At 39.4% G+C, this 25,485-nt stretch overlaps 1 protein-coding gene across 4 annotated transcripts in view; it reads right to left on the bottom strand.

The window, feature by feature from the left end:
* Positions 1-25,485, bottom strand: part of CTNNA3 (catenin alpha 3) — a 1,852,175-nt gene that overhangs the window by 1,786,757 nt on the left and 39,933 nt on the right. For 3 of the 4 annotated variants that reach the window (XM_049856013.1, XM_049856014.1, XM_049856012.1), the window contains one exon: positions 26-129. In XM_049856013.1, coding sequence (XP_049711970.1) covers positions 26-124 — 99 coding nt within the window. In that variant the 5' untranslated portion in view covers positions 125-129. Of the gene's footprint in view, positions 1-25; positions 130-19,293; positions 19,514-25,485 lie in introns of all 4 variants that reach the window. The other variant, XM_049856011.1, reaches the window with a different exon arrangement.

Genomic DNA, 25,485 nt, shown 5'->3' with positions numbered 1-25,485 from the left:
ACTGCAATTTCCATGGTATGAATACCTGGATGATAAGAGGTTCCAGTAGCTTCTCGACAGTGAACGTTTGGACCTGCAGATCCTGAGGATCAATATTCAGTGTGATTGGTGTCTCAGTGGACATGCTGGCTGTGCACAAAAAAACAAAAAGATACTTATTAGCAAAGAACAATGCTTTCTTAAAAAAGTACTCCAGATAAACAAGGCACAGGTGAGATTTGTATTTGGCACCTCCTCCTGATATCAGGGGCAGCCTCAGAGGACCAGGGTGCCAAGTCCACCATCAGAGAGAAGAGAGTTTCCCCCAAGCGTTCTCTGAGGTCATGCTACCCCGACCTAGGTCATCCAACAAATTAATCTATGCTAATATGTTCATGGAGCCCTGGTGGCATAGTGGTTAAGCATTTAGCTGCTAACCAAAAGGCTGGCAGTTTGAATCCACCAGCCACTCCTTGGAAACCCAACAGGGCAGTTCCACTCTGTCCTATAGGGTCGCTGTGAGTTGGAATTGACTCAACAACAGGTTTTTTTGTTTTTTAATATGGCCATGACTAAATTAGTAGCCCATCCCTGGTAGGTTTGCATCGGATCCAAGGTCTTAAGTGAAAATGAATGCTGAGTTAGTGAGACACATCTTAAGACATGCAGAACCTCTGAGTTTCATGAAATTATAGCACTAAACCAACCCATGCCCATTATATTTTGCCCATTCTCGTGAATGCTAGCTCAAATGAGGAACCAGGTAGGACTTTGAAAGACATGTGATGTATCTCTACTTCCTCTGGGGATTGTTTATTTAAAGATTTTGATTAAAGAAGTGGGTTGGGGCAATTTACTGTCTTGTACAGAAAAGAAATTAATATAAATTTCTATGTCATTGTTGTTAGTTGCCACCCAACAACACTACCCAGTCCTGCGCCATCTTCATGATCTTTAGTATGTTTGAGCCCACTGTTAATACCACTATAAACTTGCATAGTTATTACAAAAAGAGTGGAAGCCTCTGCTAAGGCATTGGTATGGGAGCAAGACAAAAAAAAAAAGAATTACAAGCTTTCTCTAAGGCATTAACATTAAGAATCAATTTAGTCACATTTTGCATATGACTATCTAATGACCGGAAACCCTGGTGGTATAGTGGTTAAGTGCTACGGCTGCTAACCAAAAGGCTGGCAGTTCAAATCCACCAGGTGCTCCGTGGAAACTCTGTAGGGCAGTTCTACTCTGTTCTATAGGGTTGTTAGGAGTCGGAATCAACTCGATGGCAGTGGGTTTGTGTTTTTATCTAATGACCATAGGTGGTATAGCGTAACATATTAGCATATCAGTCATGAAGACTATTTCCCAAATCACTAGGTCCACAGATTTGTATTAACCTGTTCACAGTCAGTAATCAAAGGGCAAATATTTCCTGAAGACTCACAGAGATAAACAGTAAGAAACACATGCCCAAAACGTGTTGCAAGTGTTGTAACAGTGTTGGACAGAATGTGGAAAATTTCAAGATTCATACATTGCTGGTAGGAATGTTAAATGGTGTAGCCATTGTGGAAAATAATTTGGCAGTTCCTAAAAAAGTTAAACATGGAAATACCATGTGACCCAGCAATCCCACCCTTAGGTATATACCTGAAAGAACTGATAGTAATGACTAACAGATTCAGGTACACCAATGTTCACTGCCGCATTATTCACAATAGGCAGAAGGCGGAAACAACCCACGTGTCCATCAACAACAAATGGATAAACAAAATATGGTATATACATACAATGGAATATTATTCAGCTATAGAGAGAAATGAATTCCTGAAACATGCCACCACATGGATGAACCTTGAAAACATTATGTTAAGTGAAATAAGCCAGACACAAAAGGATAAATATTGTATCATCCTACTTATTATACGAAATATCTAAAATAGCTAAATCTACTGAGACTAAAGATCAGTAGTTACCTGAGGATGGGGGAAGGAGTGAAAGGGGGGGAGAATGTATAGAGACAGAGAGATGCATATTGAGATATATAACAAGTTGGCAGGAATTAGTCAATAAGCAATCCCAAAGAGGCCTCATGCCGCAGTGGTTAAGTGCCTGGCTGCTAACTGAAAAGTCAGTCGTTCAAATTCAGCAGCCACTTTGTGGGAGAAAAATGTGGCAATCTGCCTTGTAAAGATTTACAGCCTTGCTCCTAACAGATACATGAGGAAATGCTCACAGTCATTAGCCATTAGAGAAATGCAATTCAAAACTACAATGAGATTCCATCTCACTCCAACAAGCCTGGCATTAATCCAAAAAATACATAATAATAAATGTTGAAGAGGTTGTGGAGAGATTGGAACACTTATACACTGCTGGTGAGAATATAAAATGGTACAAACACTTTAGAAATCGATTTGGTGCTTCCTTAAAAAGCTAGAAATAGAACTACCATACGATTCAGCAGTCCCACTCCTTGGAATATATCCTAGAGAAATAAAAGCCTTTACACGAACAGATATATGCACACCCATGTTCACTGCAGCACTATTTACAAAAGCAAAAAGTTGGAAGCAACAAAGGTGCCCATCAACAGATGAATGGATAAATAAACTATGGTATATTCACACAATGGACTACTACACATCAATGAAGAACAACGTTGAATCCACGAAACATTTCATAACATGGAGAAATCTGGAAGACATTATGCTGAGTGAAATTAGTCAATTGCAAAAGGACAAATATTATATAAGACCACTATTATAAAACTGGAGAAACAGTTTAAACAGAGAAGAAAATATTCTTTGATGGTTATGAGAGAGAGAAAGGAGGGAGGAAGGGAGAAGGTATTCATTAATTAGATAGCAGATGAGTTTTATTTTAGGTGAAGGGAAAGACAATGCACAATACAGGAGAGGTCAACACAAATGGACTAAACCAAAAGCAAAGAAGTTTCCTGAAAAAACTGAATGCTTCAAAGGCCAGCAGAGCAGGGGTGGGGGTTTGAGGACCATGGTTTCAGGGGGCATCTAAGTCAATTGGCATAATAAAACCTATTAAGAAAACATTCCACGTCCCACTTTGAAGAGTGGTGTCTGGGGTCTTAAACACTAGCGAGCGGCCATCTAAGATGCATCAATTTGTCTCAACCCACCTGGAGCAAGGAAGAATGAAGAACACCAAAGACGCAAGGTAATTATGAGCCTAAGAGACAGAAAGGACCACATAAACCAGAGACTACATCAGCCTGAGACCAGAAGAACTAGATGGTGCCCGGCCACAACCAATGGCTGCCCTGACAGGGAACTCAACAGAGAACCCTTGAGGGAGCAGGAGAGCAGTGGGATGCAGACCTCAAATTCTCATAAAAAGACCAGACTTAATGGTCAGACTGGGACTGGAGGGACCCTGGAGGCCATGGTCCCCAGACCTTCTGTTAGCCCAGGACAGGAACCATTCCCAAAGCTAACTCTTCAGAGAGGGACTGGACTGGAATAGGGGATGGAAAATGATACTGGCGAAGAACAAGCTTCTTGGATCAAGTGGACACATGAGACTAGGTTGGCATCTCCTATCTGGAGGGGGGATGAGAGGGCAGAGGGGGCCAGAAGTTACCTAAACAGACACAAGAAGAGGGAGTGGGAGGAAGAGCTGTGCTGTCACATTGGAGGGGGAGCAATTAGGAGTGTATGGCAAGGTGTATGTAAATTTTTGTATGAGAGACTGGCCTGATTTGTAAACTTTCAATTAAAACACAATAAAAATTAATTTTAAAAAAAAGATTTATAGCCTTAGAAACCCTATGGGGCAGTTCTACTGTCTTTACAGGGTCACTCAGTTGGAATCGACTCAGTGGCAATGAGTTTGGTTTTTGGTTTTGGTATAAGCAATCACAGTAAATGTAAATAAGTTTAATTACCCTGTTAAAAGACAGAGACTCTCAGATTAGGTCAAAAGCAAATATAGCTATATACCAGTTACCAAAAAAAAAAAAGAAAGAGAGAGAGCAGTTGTATCACTAGAGGGGTACTGAGGGTGAGGACCGTACCGGGTGACACTATCAGAGGGGTGACGCCAAAATGACTGTCTATAACATTTTTGTGTAGTGTTTCAGTATAAATTTATTATTTTTTATAAAAATATTCCTTTAGTTAGTTATAATAACAAAAATATTTTTGTAAGCCCATGTATTGATATACCTACAAGGCTAAAACTCCATGCTAATTTACTTTTGAACCTTCTAAACGGACTGGATGACAACAGCTTTGGTTTTTTGGTTTTTTAATGCCCTCCTGTCAGGGCTGTCATTACTACCCGATTAACAATGACGCTTGGAATCATGTGGTTTCATCCGCACACGCTACAAGCATGTGCTGTTGTTTTCACTGCTGCCAGTGTTTTTATAGTCATTGCTTTTGTCAAATTTTCTGGTGTTTTAGCTACAATATTGTGGTAATTCGTATTTGTGAACCTACATCAATTAACTTCTTTGAGAAAGAAGTAGTAATTAAAGGAAAAGAAGGAGTGATACACGGGAATTACGTTTTACAAGTAACGTTAGTACAAAAAACATTACTAAGGATTCTGTATGGTCTGATACAGGAAGAGGTCCATGGGGATTGGGGGTGACACCATGTGACACCACTAAGAGAGAAAGTGCCTGAAGTTGCTGGAACAAAACAAAGAGAGGTTTAAGTTTGTTATTAGAGGTTATAAAGACACCCAAGAAAATAATAATATAATCATCAAAAGAGAAACATATGTCTCTCTTTATATAACTTAGCCCATAATAGAAAAACTTATAGTCCACAGAAAGACATACTGCTATCAAGGTGAAAACCTTCCCACTTAACTCTTACCTGTTTTCTTTCAGTTTCCTATATTTGCAGATTATGCGAACACACAAAATCTGCCTCTAGAAAATATCTTGATATTCCCTATATTACCCATGGAAACTAAAATCACAAAAAATCATAGGAAGTATTGTGTTTAGTTTCTCTTTTCACTATTTTAGAAATAAGGGTAGATAACTGTTTTCTTTTTAGCTGACTAGTTCAATGAGTGGATGGATAGATGTATAGATGAATGAATGAATGAACGAAATAGTAAATGCACATTTTCATGATGTTTCCTATCCAGAATCAATCCCTTCACCTCTCCTCTCAATCTCAGTGATTTTGGGAGGATGGCTTGTTCTCTTTCTTATACCCTTGCCTCCAACCTTTAAGAAATATCAGAATCTCAGGGTAAGGCCTATATATTCCCTGCAATGTCCCTCCGCCTTCTCCTCCTAGCCTTTCTAGGCTCTTCCTGACCTGTTCCATAAAATCGGCATCTCTTTGTTCTTCAACCTCTCCCACTCTGTTAGATCCTTACCCTGGAACCATAAATGTGCCATTGTGCATATTCAAAGATAATAATGGTCTCTATCTGTGTGTACGTATAAGTGAAAAGCTCAGCTCTTCACCAAGGCCTTTCCACCCTGTACACCTGGTACACATGCAGAGAAAGAGACAAAACCATCTTATCACTAAAAAATAATCCAATCCACACTGGCTCTTATCTTGATGTACCCTAATTCTTAGAGTAATAACATAATTTGTTTAAAAAAAAAAAAGAGAGCCTCAGAAGCTTTATTGCTCTTCAGATGTTACGCCACATGATTACATTCTACAATTCTCTTAATATAAAATGGATATTTGAAGTATTCTAGAAAATAATAGGAATCTGCCAAAGTCTGTCCCCAGTGAAATTTGTACATAATCAAGGTAGTGAATTTCAAATATAACTCTTTCATGTGTCTTCAGCAAAGTTTGATATTAAAAACAAAGATAATTATGCTGAAAGTCTCAAAGGAATGAATTACAACAAATATAATAATTGATGAGAGCATTTAAATACGATTACATACTACGAGGTTATCTCCACTATTAAAAACACTAAGTAATCACTTTGTATGTGGTAGCAAAACATTTTCTAGTCAACTCAGGAAATTATAATAAGCAATTTGAGTGGGAAAAAAGGGCAATTTACATACTGCGTGTCCTAGGGTTACTCTGGTCATGTTTTCACGTAGCTACAATGTATTATTCATTCATCTACTAAAAAATACCCTAAGATGGAGGTCTTATAGAAAACCCACTAGCAGATACATGGACCAATGGAACACAATTGAGAATCCAGACATAAATCCATACACATATGAGCAGGTGATATTTGACAAAGGCCCCAAAACAGTTAAATGGGGAAAAGACAGTCTTTTTAACAAATGGTGCTGGCATACCTGGATATCCATCTGCAAAAAAATGAAATAAGACCCATACCTCACTCCATGCACAAAAACTAACTCAAAATGGATCAAAGACCTAAATATAAAATCTAAAACGATAAAGATCATGGAAGAAAAAACAGGGGCAATGTTAGGAGCCCTAATACATGGCATAAACAGTATACAAAACATTATAAAGAACATAAAAGAAAAACTGGATAACTGGGGGCTCCTAAAAATCAAACACTTATGCTCATCCAAAGACTTCACCAAAAGAGTAAAAAGACTACCTACAGACTGGGAAAAAGTTTTTAGCTATGACATTTCTGATCAGCGCCTGATCTCTAAAATCTACATGATACTGCAAAAACTCAACTGCAAAAAGACAAATAACCCAAGTAAAAAATGGGCTAAAGATATGAATAGACACTTCACTAAAGAAGACATTCAGGTAGCTAACAGATACATGAGGAAATGTTCACGATCATTAGCCATTACAGAAATACAGATCAAAACTACAATGAGATTTCATCTCACTCCAACAAGGCTGGCATCAATCCAAAAAACACGAAGTAATAAATGTTGGAGAGGCTGTGGAGAGATCGGAACACTTATACGCTGCTGGTGGGAATGTCAAATGGTACAACCACTTTGGAAATCGATGTGGCACTTCCTTAAAAAGCTAGAAATAGAACTACCATACGATCCAGCAATCCCACTCCTTGGAATATATCCTAGAGAAATAAGAGCCTTTACACGAACAGATATATGCACACCCATGTTTACTGCAGCACTGTTTACAATACCAAAAAGATGGAAGCAACCAAGGTGCCCATCAACGGATGAATGGATCAATAAATTATGGTATATTCACACAATGGAATACTACACGTCGATAAAGAACAGTGAGGAATCTGTGAAACATTTCATAACATGGAGGAACCTAGAAGGCATTATTTTATGCTGAGTGAAATTAGTCAGTTGTAAAAGGACAAATATTGTATAAGATCACTATTATAAGAACTTGAGAAACAGTTTAAACTGAGAAGAAAACATTCTTTCCTGGGTACGAGAGGGAGGAGGGGCATTCACTAATTAGATAGTAGATAGGAACTACTTTAGGTGAAGGGAAAGACAGCACACAATACAGGGAAAGTCAGCACAATTGGACTAAACCAAAAACAAAGAAGTTTCCTGAATAAACTGAATGCTTCAAAGGCCTGCATAGCAAGGGCTGGGGTCTGGGGACCATGGTTTCAGGGGACATCTAAGCCAACTGACATAATAAAATCTATAAAGAAAATATTCTGCATCCCACTTTGAAGAGTGGCGTCTGGGGTCTTAAACACTAGCAAGCAGCCATCTAAGATGCATCAATTGGTCTCAACCCACATGGATCAAAGGAGAATGAAGAACACCAAGGACATAAGGTGATTATGAGCCCAAGAGACAGAAAGGGCCACATGAACCAGTGACTACATCATCCTGAGACCAGAAGAACTAGATGGTGCCCAGCTACAACCGATGACTGCCCTGACAGGGAACACAACAGAGAACTCCTGAGGGAGCAGGAGAGCAGTGGGATGCAGACCCCAAATTCTCATAAGACCAGACTTAATGGTCTGAGACTAGAAGGACCCCAGTGGTCATGGCCCCCAGACCTTCTGTCTCCCTAGGACAGAACCCATTCCCGAAGCCAACTCTTCAGACATGGATTGGACAGGACAATGGGTTGGAGAGGGATGCTCGTGAGGAGTGAGCTTCTTGGATCAGGTGGACACTTGAGACTACGTTGGCATCTCCTGCCTGGAGGGGAGATGAGAGGGTGGAGGGGGTTAGAAGCTGGCGAAATGGACACAAAAAGAGAGAGTGGAGGGAGAAAGCGGGTGTCTCATTAGGGGGAGAGTAATTGGGAGTGTGTAGCAAGGTGTATATGGGTTTTTGTGTGAGAGACTGACTTGATTTGTAAACTTTCACTTAAAGCACAATAAAAATTATTTTAAAAAACCCACTAGCACGGTTGGTTGCAGGGAGAGAGTATACTTTCTGAAATGTAGCACATTTGTCAATTTTTCTCTTGTTGAACACAACCCAAATGGTCTTCCCAGGGACCCTTTCCACCTTCATGACTGGCTAATGAATCATTGTTCTCAGCCCACATTAACTCTATCACAAGGCATTTCCTTTGCTTTTTCAAAGTCATTTTGCGTTGAAAAAAATAATTATCCAAATTGTATTAAAGTGAAAAGATATTATTTGCATTTCTTTTTAAATGAAACTATAAAATTACTGTTATTATTCTATGATATATATATATATATATATATATAAAGACACAAAACCCTACGATTTGGCCCTTTACTATCTTACTTCTTACTCCTTTTCACTGGTTTTATTTCATTTCTAAAAGTAGAAACACAGTCTCTTTTCTCAGCTATTCAGCTTAAATGTAGGCAATTCACTTTAAGAAAGGCTCCAAAGGCTATTGCCAAATGGTTTCTGTAAAATGTATTTCTAGGGCTGAAATGTTTTCTTTGGGGTTTTTTCCCCCTCCAGTCACTCCACCTACCTTTAACATAGGCAAATCTAAATTGACAGATAGGTTATTCCCATGGTGACCTCTCTGCGTAGCCCAGAGCCAATCTGTGCAATAAGATACGTCCTTCAGGCTCTATAACCTGGGAGTTCTATCAAATGAGTGCACACAAAGGGTTTACTTGTTACCTCTCTCATGACAGGTACTATCCTACAAATAAATCAAGCCAAGATTGCTGTCATGCCTTTGTTCTTTCATCTCAGGGACAAGAAGTAGAGAACACTGTTGCAAAGTCAAACAGGATCTAAATGAACCTTCACAGCCTTTAGAAACATGTCCTTTCAACTGCAGAATTCACAATAGGTTTGCAAAGCTACACTGAGCACCAAAAATTGGAGGTAAAAAAACAAACAATTAAGGAGGGTAAAAATCATCGGCATCGTACGTAATCCTTCAAGTGGGGTGTTCTCCAGGAAAGAGATTTAAACAAAACAAAACAAAAAAAACTAATTTAGCCAAAGTATCTCTTAAGCCTGTGTTCACATCTTTTAATGAACAGGAAATTTGTTGATAAGTTAATTTTTCCACGAAAAAAATGATAACTAAGAAGTCCTTGAAGAACCTTGACTTTTATGATCCTTTGAATAAATGCTGTTGCTTATAAAAAAATCTTTCTGATCCTTCTGTATTTGTCCTGCTCAGTAATCCTGACTGAACGGAGATCAGTGTAGAAATAGGCAGGAAATTGCAGAATTTTGCAAATGAAGTTGAAGCAAGGTCAAAGTCTGACATTGTTACCAACCTCTCATAGCAATTCTGTAATATGAATAAAAACAAAATTCCTACTAGGTTGTGGGAGTTACATTCCAGGGCATTTGCATTTTATAATTTATAAAATCGTTAAGGGTTAGGGTACACCTCCCAAACAATTCAAGAATTCTTCCTGCAACATCTTTCATTTCAACAATATACTAGGCTTAGAGGAACAGAAATGATGAAAAGCTCCCTATGCCATTAGATCTGGTGATATCTTACATAAGGTTCTTCACTGCCAATTGGACGTCACAGTTTATGTGTATTATCTGTCATCTGCTAGTCTCACATCATCTGGCTCACACAGAGGATCTATTCCTTTTTTTTTCTCTCTCTCTCTCTTTTTCCCAAATTGGAGCTATGAAAAAATCTGTCTTGGAAGAAGTACAACCAGAATGTTCCTCAGAAGCAAGAATGGTGAGACGGCATCTCACATAACTTTGGACAGGTTGTCAGGAGGGATCAGTCCCTGGGGAGGGACATCATGCTTGGTAAAACACAGGGGCAGCGGAAAATAGGAAGACCCTCAACGAGAGGGACTGACACAGTGGCTCCAACAATGGGTTTAAGCATAACAACGATTGTAAGGATGGCGCTGGACCAGGCAGTGTTTCGTTCTGCTGTGCATGGGGTCGCTATGAGCCAAACCAACTCAATGGCACCTAACAACAACAGCATAGCATGAAACGTCTTTTTTTTTCTTTCCTCCTTCAGCATGTCCTGCCAGCCCTAGCAAATGATAAGTGCCTTAGCCTTCCAAAACTGCTTTTCCTAATTTCTCTTATTTGCCTTCATTCATGTGTCCCTCTTTCCATTTCTGATCCATATTCTTTTCAAATTTGAGCTCTCCACACAGATTCGCTGGAGAGTTGGTGTATTTTTATGTTGTTGTTCAACAATTATTTATTGAGTGTTTATACACATCACTATTCTAGATTCTGGTAAAAGAAAAAGTAATAAAACCCAGGCCCTGCCAACCGTGCATTGTCTTTCTTCATTTTTAATTCATCACATTCCTCTTATGTCATATATCGTCCCTTGGAGTCATACTTACTTTTCATTTGAAATTTGATTCTCTTAAAAGTCTAGGATCTATACCTAGCTGTGTTTAACATCATCTTATTTACAATTATCACCTCCACAATAAAACAGTCACTTTCTCCCAAACCAGTACTGTCCATACACCTCTGCCCGAGCCTCATGCTTTGGAATGGCCATTAGGCCCAGGGGATGTGCCCACGTAGGGCCCACACCTACCCTTCCTGATATACTCAGGGTATCCAGGATCCCAATTTCCTGATCAACCAGTCCAAGCCCCCTTCCAGTTCCTGTGCTAGCTTCTTTCTGGGATCCATCCTTTTAAGAATGGATGACTCAACATGCCCATCCCTATGCCTGACAGGTGGCCAAGAGGCAGCTGTTTGCTGATGAGTATGGATGGAGCTTGGACGTGCAGGCTGAGCTGTCCATCTGCATGAACCAAGGCCCCTCAAGTACAAGACAGAGCCGGGAGTGGAAAGAGAAGGGGGTAGGTCACACATCAGGGGAAGGGCAAGCTACCCCTATACCACCTCAATCTAACAAGAAACTCCAAGGAAAGTTAAGAATTCTAAAATTGAAACTTGCCTTCTGGGTCACTATGAAGGTAAATATATTCATCAAAATAGGAAGATGAGAAGATAGAACCTACTTTAACGGCTTATAAGCTTGACTTATAACCTTTACATACGTAAGCATGTAGCATGCAGTCCTCCATTGCGCCTTCACCACACACACTACAAAATTAAAGATAGACCTGCCTAAACTTTCCAGTACTTCATATCACTAAGTTCTTCTTTGTTGATCAGGTTTGCGTCTTTCATTGTTTCCTTAGTCTTCTAAGACATGTAGATGTCACAGAGGTAGAAAGGTAAAAAGTCATCACTTTTTCCACTTCTTTTAAAACAAGACTTCATGATTTTTTTTCAAAACGTGTCATCTCACTATGTGACAGCTTTTTTATCTGGACCATGAAAGTCCTTGGCCTAATAAGCCTCTGCAACAATATCACTTCCTTTTCTCCATCCAAATGTTCTCCATTATAATTCTTTCCTCAAGCTTACAGGTTTCTAGGGAAGAATGTGTATATAATATGTGTACATTTCTCTACCCCTTTATTAAATTTATTTTGTGAGCATTTAACTTTCATTCATGAGGGGAGAAGAATAAACTAAGAGAATGTTTAAATACCAAAAACAAGAAACATCAAAACCTGTTCTATTCAAGATTTATTGATATCTCTGAGACTGTATTTGTTTTTACAATTGCCCATATATTTATTTCTGACATCCTCACCTATTATTTTCTTCCCGAGATTTACTCTCCATCATTTCTATTAATATGGCTCTTTCCATGCCCTAATCATTTTCCTACACACACGTACAGACACACACACGCACACACACATTTGATGGTTTTGTATAGGAGTATGTCTGTCTTCTTCAAATTTGAAGTACTCTGATCATGTCAACATATTTGCTGCTAAAAACATATTTGGGCTGCAACAACCCATTCTGAAAAACCTGTTTATTGAAATATAAAGGAGAAATATTTTTAGTAGGCAACAATCCCCAACACCACCACCAATGTTAATCTTTGCCTAATACCCTACACTTCCAAAGTATCAGAAGAAAAGGTCAGCAACTTGTGAAAGGTTACCAAGTACAGAAATAACCTTACCAAAGAGAATATTTATTTTAATTTTCAGTAGGAATTCATCTTAAGTGTATAACTAAACTTGGAAGTCCCACTCACTCTCATCACCACCTCTCAGAAGGACTAGTATAATGTAGTCAGTAATAATGCAAAGGATTGGAACCAAACGCTAATCAATAAAAAAGGTTATCTAGGACATCAAAAGCAGTTCCTGGGTGGTACAAACAGTTAACATACTCAGCTACTAACCAAAAGATTGGAAGTCAAAGTCCACCCAGAGATACCTTGGAAGAAAGGCCTGGTGATCTACTTCCAAAAAATGAGTTACTGAAAACCCTGTGGAACACAGTTCTTCTCTGACCCACATGGGTTCACCATGAGTTAGGGTCAACTCAATGGCAACTGGTTTGGTTTCTGGTAAAGTATCACAAACGGCTTAAGTAAAGAAAAGGAAAAAAAGAGGGTCGTGGAAGATTTAATGCACAAAATTCTCAAAATTGATCTTAGACAATTCAGTCTTTGCTATAGTGAAATAAAATGGAAAGAGGTTGTTGTTGTTCTTAGATGCCATTGAATCAGTCCCGACTCACTGCAACCTCATGGACAACAGAACAAAATGCTGCCCCATCCTGCACCACCCTCACAATCATTGCTGTGTTTGAGCCCATTGTTGCAGCCACTGCGTCAATCCATTTTCATTTGCAAGGAGCACTCTGGATGTATTTCTGCCAACACAGACTTGTTCATTCTTCTGGCAGTCCATGGTATATTCAATATTCTTTGCCAACACCATAATTCAAGGCATCAATTCTTCTTTGGTCTTCCTTATTCACTGTACAGCTTTCATACGTACATGAGGTGATTGAAAATATCATGGCTTGGGTCAGGCACAGCTTAGTCCTGAAAGTGACAACTTTGCTTTTCAACACTTTAGAGTTCTTTTGCAGCAGATTTGCCCAATGCAATACGTCATTTCATTTCTTGACTTCTGCTTCCGTGGGTGTTGATTGTGGATCCAAGTAAAATGAAATCCCTGACAACTTCAATCTTTTCTCTGTTTGTCATGATGTTGCTTATTGGTCCAGTTGTGAGGATTTCTGTTTTCTTTATGTTGAGATGTAATCCATACGGAACGCTGTAGTCTTGGATCTCCATCAGTAAGTGCTTCAAGTCCTCTTCACTTTCAGCAAGCAAGGTTGTATCATCTGCATATCACAGGTTGTTAATAAGTCTTCCACCAATCCTGATGCCACAATCTTCTTCATAGAGCCCAGCTTCTCTGATTATGTGCTCAACATATAGACTGAAAAAGTATGGTGAAAGGATATAACCCTGACATATACCTTTCCTAATTTTAAGCCAGGCAGTATCCCTTGTACTGTTCAAATGATTGCCTGTTGGTCCATGTATAGGTTCCTCATGAGCACAATTAAGTGCTCTGGAATTTCCATTCTTCACAATGTTATCCATAATTTGTTATGATCCACACAGTTAAATGCCTTTGCATAGTCAATAAAACACAGATAAACATCTTTCTGGTATTCTCTGCTTTCAGCCAAGTTTCATCTGACATCAGCAATGGTTTCTCTCTCATTCCATGTCCGTTTCTGAATCTGGCTTGAGTTTCTGGCAGTTCCCTATTGATGTACTGCTGCAACCAATTTTGAAGTATCTTCAGCAAAATTTTACTTGCATGAGATATTAATGATATTGTTTGATAATTTCCACATTCTGTTGGATCACCTTTCTTTGAAATGGGCACAAATATGGATCTCTTGCAGTCAGTTGGCCAGGTAGCTGTCTTCTATATTTCTTGGTGTAGACGAGTAAGCACTTCCAGCACTGCATTCATTTGTTAAAACATCTCAATCAGTATTCCATCAATTCCTGGAGCCTTGTTTTTTGCCAAGCCTTCAGTGCAGCTTGACTTCTTCCTTCAATACCACTGGTTCTTGATCATATGCTATCTCCTGAAATGGCTGAACACTGACCAATTCTTTTTGGTACAGTGATTCTGTATTCCTTCCATCTTCTTTTTATGCCTCCTGTTTCACTCAATATTTTGCCCATACCAACCAAAAAAAAACCAAACTCAATGCTGTCAAGTCGATTCCAACTCAGAGTAGAACTGCTCCATAGGGCTTCCAAGAAGCGCCTGGTGAATTCAAACTGCGGACCTTTTGGTTAGCAGCCGTAGCTCTTAACCACTACATCACCAGGACTTCCATTTTGCCCATAGGATCCTTCAATATTGCAACTTGAGGCTTGAATTTTTTCTTCAGTTCTTTCAGCTTGAGAAATGCCAAGCGTGTTCTTCCCTTTTGGTTTTCTAACTCCAGGTCTTTGCACATTTTATTGTAATACTTTATTTTGTCTTCTCGAGCTGCCCTTTGAATTCTTCTGTTCAGTTCTCTTACTTAATCATTTCTTCCATTTGCTTTAGCTACTCTATGTTCAAGAGCAAATTTCAGAGCCTCTTCTGGCATCCATTTTGGTCTTTTCTTTCTTTCCTGTCTTTTTAACGACCTTTTGCTTTCTTCATGTATGATGTCCTTGATGTCATCCCACAACTCGTCTGGTCTTCGGTCATTAGCGTTAATGCGTCAAATCTATCCTTGAGATGGTCTCTATAACTTAGGTGAGATATATTCAAGGTCATACTTTGGCTTTCATGGACCTGTTTTAATTTTCTTCAGCTTCAACTTGAACTTGCACATGAGCAATTGATGGTCTGTTCCACAGTCGACCCCTGGCCTTGTTCTGACTGATGATACTGAGCTTTTCCATCATCTCTTTGCACAGATGTAGTAAATTTGATTCCTGTGTTTTCCATCCAGTGAAGTTCACGTGTATAGTTGCTGTTTACGTTGTTGAAAAAGGTATTTGCAATGAATAAGTCACTGACCTTGCAAAATTCTATCATGCGATCTCCAGCATCCTTTCTATCATCAAGGCCATATTTTCCAACTACCAATCTTTCTTCTTTGTTTCCAACTTTAGCATTCAGATCACCAGTGATTATCGATGCATTTTGAGTGCATGTTTGATCAATTTCAGACTTCAAAATTTGGTAAAAATCTTCAATTTCCTCATCTTTGGCATTAGTGATTGGTGGGTAAATTTGAATAATATTCGTATTAATGGGTCTTCCTTGTAGGTGCATGGATATTATCCTATCACTGACAGCACTATACTTCAGGATAGACCCTGGTCCCATTGAGGAAGGGATCTAGGATATTGATCTTTATGCATTCCATTTCATTTTTTTGACAACTTCCAATTCTCCTAGGTTCATACTTTATACATTCTACATTCTGATTATTAATGGATGTTGTAGCTGTTTCTTCTCATTCTGAGTCATGCTATATCAGCAAATGAGGGTGCCAAAAGTTTTATTCCATCCACATCATTAATGTAGACTCTATTTGAGGAGGTACTACTTCCCCATTCGTATTTCCAACCTGAAGGTATCACCTTCCAGCATTATATCAGACAATGTTCCGCTGCTATTCATAAGGTTTTCACTGGCCGGTTTTTTTTCAGAAGTAGACCACCAGGTTCTTCTTCCTACTCTGCCTTAGTCTGGAAGCTCCACTGAAACCTGTCCACCATGGGTGACAAATGCTGGTATTTGAAATACCAGTAGCATAGCTTCCAGTATCACAGCAACACCCAAGCGACTACAGTACAAAATACTGACAGACACATGGTGGTATAAAGAGGACAACTGTAGCATAAAACTTCCAATACAATCTCTATCTTGTTGTTGTTGTTAGTTGTCATCAAGTAGATTCCCACTATAGTGACTCACGTGTGCAGAGTAGAACTGTTCCACAGGGTTTTCAAGCCTGTGACCTTTCAGAAGCAGATCACCAGGCCTGTCTTCTGAGGTGCCTCCAGGTGAGTTCAAACCACCAGCCTTCTGTGTTTGCACCTCCCAGGGACACCTACAACTTCTACACACACTGATTTTCTAATTCCATCTCCACCAACCTCAACCTCCATGCTTCCAGTGCAATCATCTGTAGGCTTGTTTTATGTGCCAAGAAAGAAATACACACATCTTCTACTCCCTTGGTAAATAAAGGATTGTTGGACGTGAGTGGAAATATAGGCACAGGTACTCTGTGTAGGGTTATGGAATTAAAATTTGCCTCTGAGTGAACTCAAAAAATGTGAGCCCTCTGGGAAGACAAATTAGAAAAAGATGCCACCCTCTGGGCAGACTCAGCTCTGCAGGTGTTAGCGGGAAGGCCCACAGTTTGCCCAGCAGACAGAGGTCTGGATGTCAGCTCCACTCACCCCTTCAGCCAGGCAAATGTAGCAGCCTGTGTGAGACATCCTGCTGCCCCCACTATCTGCTGAAGGATTCTTAAATTCTCCTAAATCTCATCACTGTTTGATCTTGATAATTAAGAGCACTGGCTTTGGCACTGGACTGCCCAGGCAAGAATTCAGGCTCTGTCACCCGCTCACTTGTGACTTTAGACAAGTGACTGAATCTCCCTGAGTATCAGTTTACTCATCTGCAAAATGTGAATAATAAGAGTACCTTCCTCAATGGGACCTTGAAGGTTAAACAAGAAAATCTATGTACAAGCAGTAACTTAGTTCCTATCTCTGGCACCTAGCAAGAGCTCGACAGGTGTTAACTGATATCCTTATCCCCTTTTCAGGAGAAGAACAGCATCTACCACATTTAAGTTAAGCATATGTCTTTCATCTGTGACCAGCTGCCATTGAGATGATTCTGACTCATAGCGGGCAACCCCATGTGTGTCAGAGTAGAGCTGTGCTCCATAGGGTTTTCAATAGGTTATTTTTCCAAAATAGGTTCTTAAGTGCCTCTGGGTCAACTCTAGCCTCCGACCTTTCATTTAGCACCCAGGGACCCCTTTCACCTGTAAAACCAAAAACCAAACTCATTGCCATCAAGTCGATTCCAACTGATTGTGACCTTATAGGACAGAGTAGAACTGCTCCATAAGGTTTCAAAGGCTGTAAATCTTTATGGAAGCAGAGTGCCACATCTTTCTCCTGTGGAAAGGCTGGTGGTTTCGAACTGCCGACCTTTCGATTGGCAGCCAAGCACTTTAACCATTGCACACCAGGGCGCCTCCCTTTCATCTACAGAGCTCCTAATTATTATTGAAGAGCACTTTCCGCCTTGGTTCCCATAAGGAAAGAGTTTTAAAAAAAAAGCTTCCCTTTGGTACCTCATTTTATCGGATCTCTTGACTTCAAAATTTAAGGCGTTTTTCCTACATGTGCGCTAATTAGAAATGCAGCATGCCTGAAGTTCTCTCACATTCCTAACGCACAACACCATCATTAAGGACCTCGAGCCCTCTGAAGTCATACATAAAAGGTATGCTCCAGGAGTAGGACTACAGTTGTTAAATGCACTACATGTCAGGATCCCCAAAAGTCTCCACTTTTATTTCCCCAGCTTCTAACAACTCTGGGTTTCACAGAACAAAACAATGTTATGTTTCAGAATGAAAAGTATATTTAGCGTGTTGTCATTCAAACTACAAAAAATTAAAAAAGAAAAAACTTCCCGAAAGTATTTTAAGTTGTCTTTATCAAACCTTTGGAGAGTCATCAATATTAATATTCTTTGCAATGTGACCAAATTGAACCCCCCCCCCCACCCAACACATGATGAGCTTATGGATTCTTTATGAGAAAACCCAAACAAAATAAAATTAAATCAAAATATTTGCTTACTCTAGCCATAGACCCTCAACAAGATGGACTGACACAGTGGTTACAACAATGGGCTTAAGCATAACAACGATTGTGAGGATGGTGTAGGACCAGGTAGTGTTTTATTCTGTTGTACGTGGGCTTGTTATGAGTCAGAATTGACTCGACGGCACCTAACAACAACAGCTAGCAATAGTATCCAAAATAAAGCTTGCTTGCCCATACACATAACCTAGATGAAAGCTCCAAAAATAGTTTATAAACCTCCAAAAGACTGCCTGAATCAATATGAAATAAAACAATGAATTCTAATTATATTTAGGTCTTATGTCCTCCAAAAAAAAGGAAACAAAATGTTATAATTTGCTTTCTGATTTAATGGAAAAGTAACATTGTATCAAGAATTTCAAAGGATGACCTCATTGCCCCTCTCCTAATAATAATGTATCTTTCATTTTATTTTATGCAATGCCAGTTCTACACTAAAAGTTTATCCTATATTCCACAATGACATACTGTGGGATAATGAATTTGACTTTACTCAAAGTAATTTGGTCTTTGCCCTTGTTTCCTGAAAGATAACTCTAAGCAAACAAACAAACAAACAAAAAAACCCACAGCCATCGAGTCAATTCCTACTCATAATGACCCTACAGGACAGCGTAGAACTGCCACATAGGGTTTCCAACACTGTGAATCTTTAGAGGAACAGACTGCCACATCTTTCTCCCATGGATCAGCTGGTTAGCAGCCAAGCACTTTAACCACCGTGACACCAGGGCTCCTTGAAAGATAACCTGAAATCTTTAGAAGTTCTTGAATAACTTAAGTACTTTTTTCGGTCTCCAGACCACACTTGAGGGTTTGTAGTAATAAGTAAGGGCTAGCCAGGCCACAAAGACCAGTGCGTGGCCTGATATCAGCTGACCTTAGGGAAGGGGGGGTCACGATTCAATCAATCATGCCTATGCAATAAGGCCTAACCGTGACTACGTAAGGAAGCTAATAAAGGCTCTGGACGCAGAAGCTCCATGGACTTCCTGGTTGGTGAAAGACATCTATGCACATGGGAGGGTAGTATGCCCTCTGGGACATGGAAGCTCTGCATCAAGAACCCTCCCAAACCTTATCGTATGTGCCTCTTCATTTGTATCTTTTCGCTGCAATAAATCTATAATTGTAAGTATAGCACTTTCTGTGAGATAAGTCACTCCAGTGAATTATCCAACCCGAGGCAGTAGGGGGAGGCAGCAGCTCAGAAGTAAGAGGGGCTAGAAACCCCTGAGCTTACCACTGGTATCCTGAGGGGATAGATGGAACCCCTGAATTTGTAGCCAGCAGATCAGAAGTCAGGATGTCATGCAGACTCCCAAACTTGCAGTTGGCATCTGAAGTCTTGGGCCTACTTGACAGTCTGGAGGGTTATGTCCTTTAACTTGCGAGGTCTGACCTAGCTCCGGGTGGCTAAGATCAGAGGAAGAGGTACTGCTGCATGGGCAGCTGGTGGCAGGCTTGAACAGAGAAGTGGAAAGTGGAGATTTGTTATACCCTCATAGTTGGTGTCAGAAAAAGTAGATCTGATACATTAATTTTGAGATATTACCCACTCATACACGTTTTCAAAATTACAACTAGAAGGAAATAATAGAAATGTCCCATATTTATTCTGTATAGCAATGCCTTTCCATTTAAGGACATTTCATACCCTGTTATACCAGGAACCCTGGGGTTGTAATGGTTAGGAGCTACGGCAGCTAACCAAAAGGTCAGCAGTTTGAATCCACCAGGTGCTCCTTGGAAACCCTATGGGGCCAGTTCTACTCTGTCCTATATGGTCGCTATGAGTCAGAATCGACTCAACGGCAAAGGGTTTGGTTTTGGTTGGAAGTATTATACCAGAACCAAAACCCTATGCAATCTCATCTCATATAAACTCAGAATGAAGATCACTTACATATTATTTAAAAAGCCAAAGAACTAAATTAGTCAATGGAAATCTAAGAACAAGATAATCTAATACGTGAGATCTCAAAGAAGCTTTCACTGAACACCCAGGACAAGAATAACCTTCAGCCATAAGGCATTTAAGCAACCAGGGCAGAAGTAACACTTTTCATATACACTTTGAAAGTGACAGTGGCTTTGTTGCTGCAAGTCTAGCAACAACAAAGCCTATGGATTCATTCCTCGTCATAACATTGTAAGACAGCTCACAGGTACATGAATCCTCCTAAGGTCTGGTATTTCTGAAAGGTGGAGAACAAAATGAGAATGCTGAAGAAAGCATAATTTTAGTCCACCGCAATTTCAAGCAAAAAAAAATTTCCATTCCTTCTTTGTTCCCCGACTAGCTAGAAATAAGTAAGAGTCTGCTTACCATAATAAAGACAATGAGACCGAAGTTCTTAAAATAGTAAACTAATAGCGGGAAACTGTTTTGAGAACTCCGGCTTCTTCTCTGTCCTCCTGGTATTTTTCTTTCATCTCCTTAAAGGTAGTTTTCAAAATTCTGTGCCAGAATCTTTCAATTTAATCATCCAAATTCACTGTTTACCAATATTTTTTAAAAGTTTCTCTAGGAACTCTGGCTATGTACCTATTAACCCTATTTGTTTCTCATCTCACATGCTAAGCATCCCCTCTGTAGAAAATAAAAGACATGTTAAGGCTTATCTCCCCTGCCTTCAAAACACCGCCTTCATATTCCCCCACCCCCTACCTTTCTGGCCATTCTTTCCCAGCGTCTTTTACTGGCTCCTCTTCATCAACATCCTGTTAAGTAGGAATATTATGCAGGTGTGATCCCTGCCATCCTATTCTCTGCTCACATTGCATTGCTCTCCCAAAGCAATTCCATCAACTACTAGAGTTTCAATTCTACTTATAGCCTCTGATGCACAAAACATTACCTACAGTTCAGACCTTTCTCCTGAGCTTCAGATTCCCCAAATCAATCATCCATTGGCTGTCTCACATGCATATATGTAAACTAAACTCATGATCTTTTTCCCAAAACCTATTTGCCCTTTTCCTGAAACTTGAAAGTCATCCTAGAATTCTCTTTCCCTCTCGCTCTCTTCTTTACATCAAGTCAGTGAGCAAGACACGTTGCTTCTACCTCCTTAACACCTCTCATATTGGCTATTTCCTTTCCTTTGCCACTGCTGCTTTCCTAGTTCAGGCCCTCAAAAGACTTATTTATTTGCTTCCTCTCCTGTTTTTCTTTTGTCAGTTTGGCCAATGGTTTGTCGATTTTGTTAATTTTTTTCAAAGAATCAGCTTTTGGTTTTAACTCTTTCAATTGTTTTTCCGTTCTCTATTTCATTTAATTCTGCTTTAATTTTTATTGTTTGCTTTCTTCTGGTGCCTGAGGGTTTCTTTTGTTGCTCTCTTTCTATTTGTTCAAGTTGTAGGGATAATTCTTTGATTTTTTTGACCCTTTCTTCTTTTTGGAGGTGTGCATTTATTGCTATAAATTGACCACTGAGCACTGCTTTAGCTGTGTCCCAAAGGTTCTGATAGGAAGCATTTTCTTTCTCATTGGATTCTATGAATTTCTCTATTCTGTCCTTAATTTATGCTATAATCCAGTAATTTTTCAGCAAGGCGTTGTTCAGTTTCCAAGCATTTGATTTCTTTTCCTTGCTTTTTCTGTTATTGATTTCTACTTTTATGGCTTTATGGTCAGAGAAGATGCTTTGTAATATTTCGATGTTTTGGATTCTGTTAAGGCTTGCTTTATGACCTAGTATGTGGTCTATTCTACAGAATGTTCCATTCAAGAGACTTATTTAGACTTTGCAATGATACCACAACTAGTCTTCCAAGTTCTCACTCTTCTGATTCATCCTCCCAACTATTCCCCAAGTGATCTTGCCAATATAATTTAAGACAGTGTTACACCTACTCCCCTGCTTAAAACCCTCTGTGATTCTCCATTACTGAGACAATGAAGTTAAGACTCCCTTGAATGACATAAAGCAACGTAGTCTGTTCTATCTCTCCAGTTTCATCTCTCTTCTTGACCCACCTCCTCTCTGTGCTCCACCCATGCTAAAGAATTTGCAGTTTTCTGAATGGGCCATCTATACTGTTTCATGCCCCTAAACTTTTATCCACTTTGTTCCCTCTGCCTGGAATGCCCCTCCCCAGGACCCACTTAACAAACACCTGCTCATCTTTCCAACCTCAACTCAAATAATTTTATTCACATTTGAACATACATACACACATGCTTACAGTAGAAGTAAAGAATTCTTCCCATCTCTGAACCCTGTACATGCCTCCAAAAGAATCTTCATCATCCTAATGTCTCCCATGGTTTCTTATACAATATGGCAGAGTAAAGGCATATTTATGTCATTCCACTCCTTTAAAACTTATGGGGAAAAAATTAAAACTACCATTTTCAAGGAAACCTGTCAAAACCCCAAATTACAAACAAAGAAATACAGTGAAATCTTGACCAAATTTTTTTTTTTAATGTAGGAAGCTAAAGGCAATACACACTTCAACGTGAAACAATTTTATCTAAAAGTAAATGCCACAACCCTGAAGTTCCTGTCCAAGTGTCCTTTGATTAGTGTGTCAAGATCTAGGACACAGACACGTATAGGAATCAAATGGGAATGTCCCTATAAAGAACTATTTTGAGGCTATACAATCCCAGTAGTGGCAGAGCCACCTAAGCATGGTGACATGTCATTTCTAACTATGCAGTTCTACTCTGTCCTATAGGGTCGCTATGAGTCGGAATCGACTCGACAGCACTAGGTTTGGTTTTGGGTTTTTTATGCCTAAGCTTCCCAGCCAGGGAAACTGCTAGGTGTCAAGCGGGGTGAAGTAAAGAGATGTTGGAATCACCAGTTCACAAAACTGAGAGTTTGTGGGTTAAAGGACATTACCATGAAGCACACTGAGTTTGGAAGCATTAAACAATGACAGAAAACTTTTCCTAGAGCAAAAGAAATAACAATGTCGGTAAAAAGGTATTTAAAATGGTGGTGCAGTGGTTAAAGCGATCAACTGCTAACCAAAAGGTCAGCAGTTCAAAACCACCACCTGCTCTGTGGGAGAAAGATGTGGCAGTCTGCTTCCATAACGATTTACAGCCTTGGAAACCCTAGTGGTCACTGTGAGTCAAAATCAACTTGAAGACTGTGGGTTTGGCCAATACCAAGAGCTAGCAGGGATGAGGAGCAACTGGAAAACTCACATACTGCTAGCGAAAATACAAATTGGCAGAGCCACTTAGGAAAAGAGTTTGGCATTTTCTTGTGAACACCCACCCAACCTGTGACCCTGCAATTCCAATCCTTAGGTATTGACCCAAGAGAAATAAAAGTGTTTGTCCTCATGGAGACCTGCATGCAAATGTTCACAGCAACCTTATTCAAAATAGTCAGAAACTGAAAACAACTCAAATTTTCATCAACAGGTGAATATAAACAAACTGTGGTACAGTCATACTTTTGCACATTATGAAATAAAAAAGAATGAACTACTGATACAGGCAACAATACAAATGATTCTCAAAAGCATTACTCAAAACCATTACACTAAGTGAAAGAATCAAGACAAAAGAAGCACATATGGTAAAATTCCACTTACGTTGCATTCTTGAAAGGGCAAAAATATAGGGACATAAAACAGATCTGTAGTTGCCAGCAGCAGAGGGTTCCTTTGTGGTGGAGTTGATTCCAACTCATAGCGACACTATAGGACAGAGTAGAACTGCCCCGCAGGGTTTCCAAGGCTGTAATCTTTATCAAACTGCCACAGCTTTCTCCCAGCAGAGGGTTAAAAAAAAAAAAACTCACGGCCGTCGAGTCAGTTCCAACTCATAGAGACCCTATAGGACAGAGTAAAACTGCCCCATAGAGTTTCCAAGGAGCACCTGGTGGAATCGAACTGCCAACTTTTTGGTTAGCAGTGGTAGCTCTTAACCACTACTCAAGGGGAGTGAACTGACTGCAAAGGACACAAAGAAACTTTTGGGGGTGAAGGAAATGTTCTATATCTTGATTGTGGTGGTGGTTATATGACTGTATACAGTTGTCAGAACTCATCAAACTGTATACATAAAAGCAGTAAATTTATTGTATGTAAATTATTCAACAACTTTAATACTAAAAAAAAAGTATTTGGGGATCTCCCCCCAGAATACTCTTCTCTTCGTCTCTTACCTCAAGTGACATAGAAAATATTTCTATTATTTCATTTACTATATAATTATGCACAGTAATATAGTACACCATCTCCTCACTTACTGACCATCTTGTTATCTGATATTTCGCATTTACAACAATAGTAGAAAATCTACTATTCATTTACTGTGCATTAATGAAGTACATCTGGCAGTAACAAATGCTGAGGTGTGAGGCAACAGTAATGCTGGCTGTGATGGGAAAGGTTATGTGTCAACTTGGCTGGGCCATGATTCTCAGTGGCTTTGCAGTTATGTAATCACATAACTTGGCAGTTATGTAATGATGAAGGCATCCTCCATTTTGTGACCTGATGTGGTCAACCTCTGTTTTTGCATAACACCAATCTCCCATAACAACCTAGTCTTTGGAACCTACGCATGTCAATAAGTGAGGAGAAAGTATAATGTAAAATACAATATATAATTGCTATACTCATTTAGGAGTCCTTGAGTGGTGCAAACGGTTAAGCACTGGGTTGCTAAGCTGCTAACCATCCACCCTGAGGCACCTAGGAAGAAAGGCCGAGCAATCTACTTCCAAAAGATTACAACCATTGAAAACCTTATGGAGGGGGCAGAGCCAACATGGCATTATAGACAGAAGCACCACACCGTCCTTCCACAGCAAAGACCTGAAAAACTAAGTAAAACAGAGACAAACATCAATCCTGGAACCCTAGGAGTCATGTGAAGAGATAAAGAATTAACAATCAAAGATTAATCAAAACTGATATTTACAACAGGGAACCAGAGAGGTTAATCTGTAAATGACAACAATGTCAGAAGAACAAAAGGGGGAATAAACAGTGTAGGTATAGAACTTTCTAATGGAAAGGAAGGCAAGGCAATACCAAGTAATAAAAGACAGGTTCAAACTTAGGAAGATAAGGGTAAATTTCAAGGTAAGGACAAAGAAAGTTAACAAACCTGTTCATCAAAATAAAGAAGAAAAACATTAAGTCTCAGTAAACACAAAATCTATAAAAACAAAAGAAAGGGGAAAAAATCCACAAACAAAAGAAATTCAGCCCAGAAAAGTAAGAGGAACAAAAAAAACATCAGCACCACAAAATGACAGCAATAAACTCACACCTATCATTAATTAAAAAACTAAAAAAAAGTTTGTTTTTTTCATTAATTACCTATCATTAATTACACTGAACATAACTGGTCTAAATGCACCCGTAAAGAAACAGAGACTGATAGAATGGATTTAAAAAAAAAAAAAAACAGGATCCATCGATATACTGTGTACAAGAGACACACCTTAGAAAC

The sequence above is a fragment of the Elephas maximus genome, chromosome 16 (genome assembly GCF_024166365.1).
Source record: "Elephas maximus indicus isolate mEleMax1 chromosome 16, mEleMax1 primary haplotype, whole genome shotgun sequence".
NCBI classification, from domain to species: domain Eukaryota; kingdom Metazoa; phylum Chordata; class Mammalia; order Proboscidea; family Elephantidae; genus Elephas; species Elephas maximus.
This window is presented reverse-complemented; position numbering and strand designations above follow the sequence as displayed.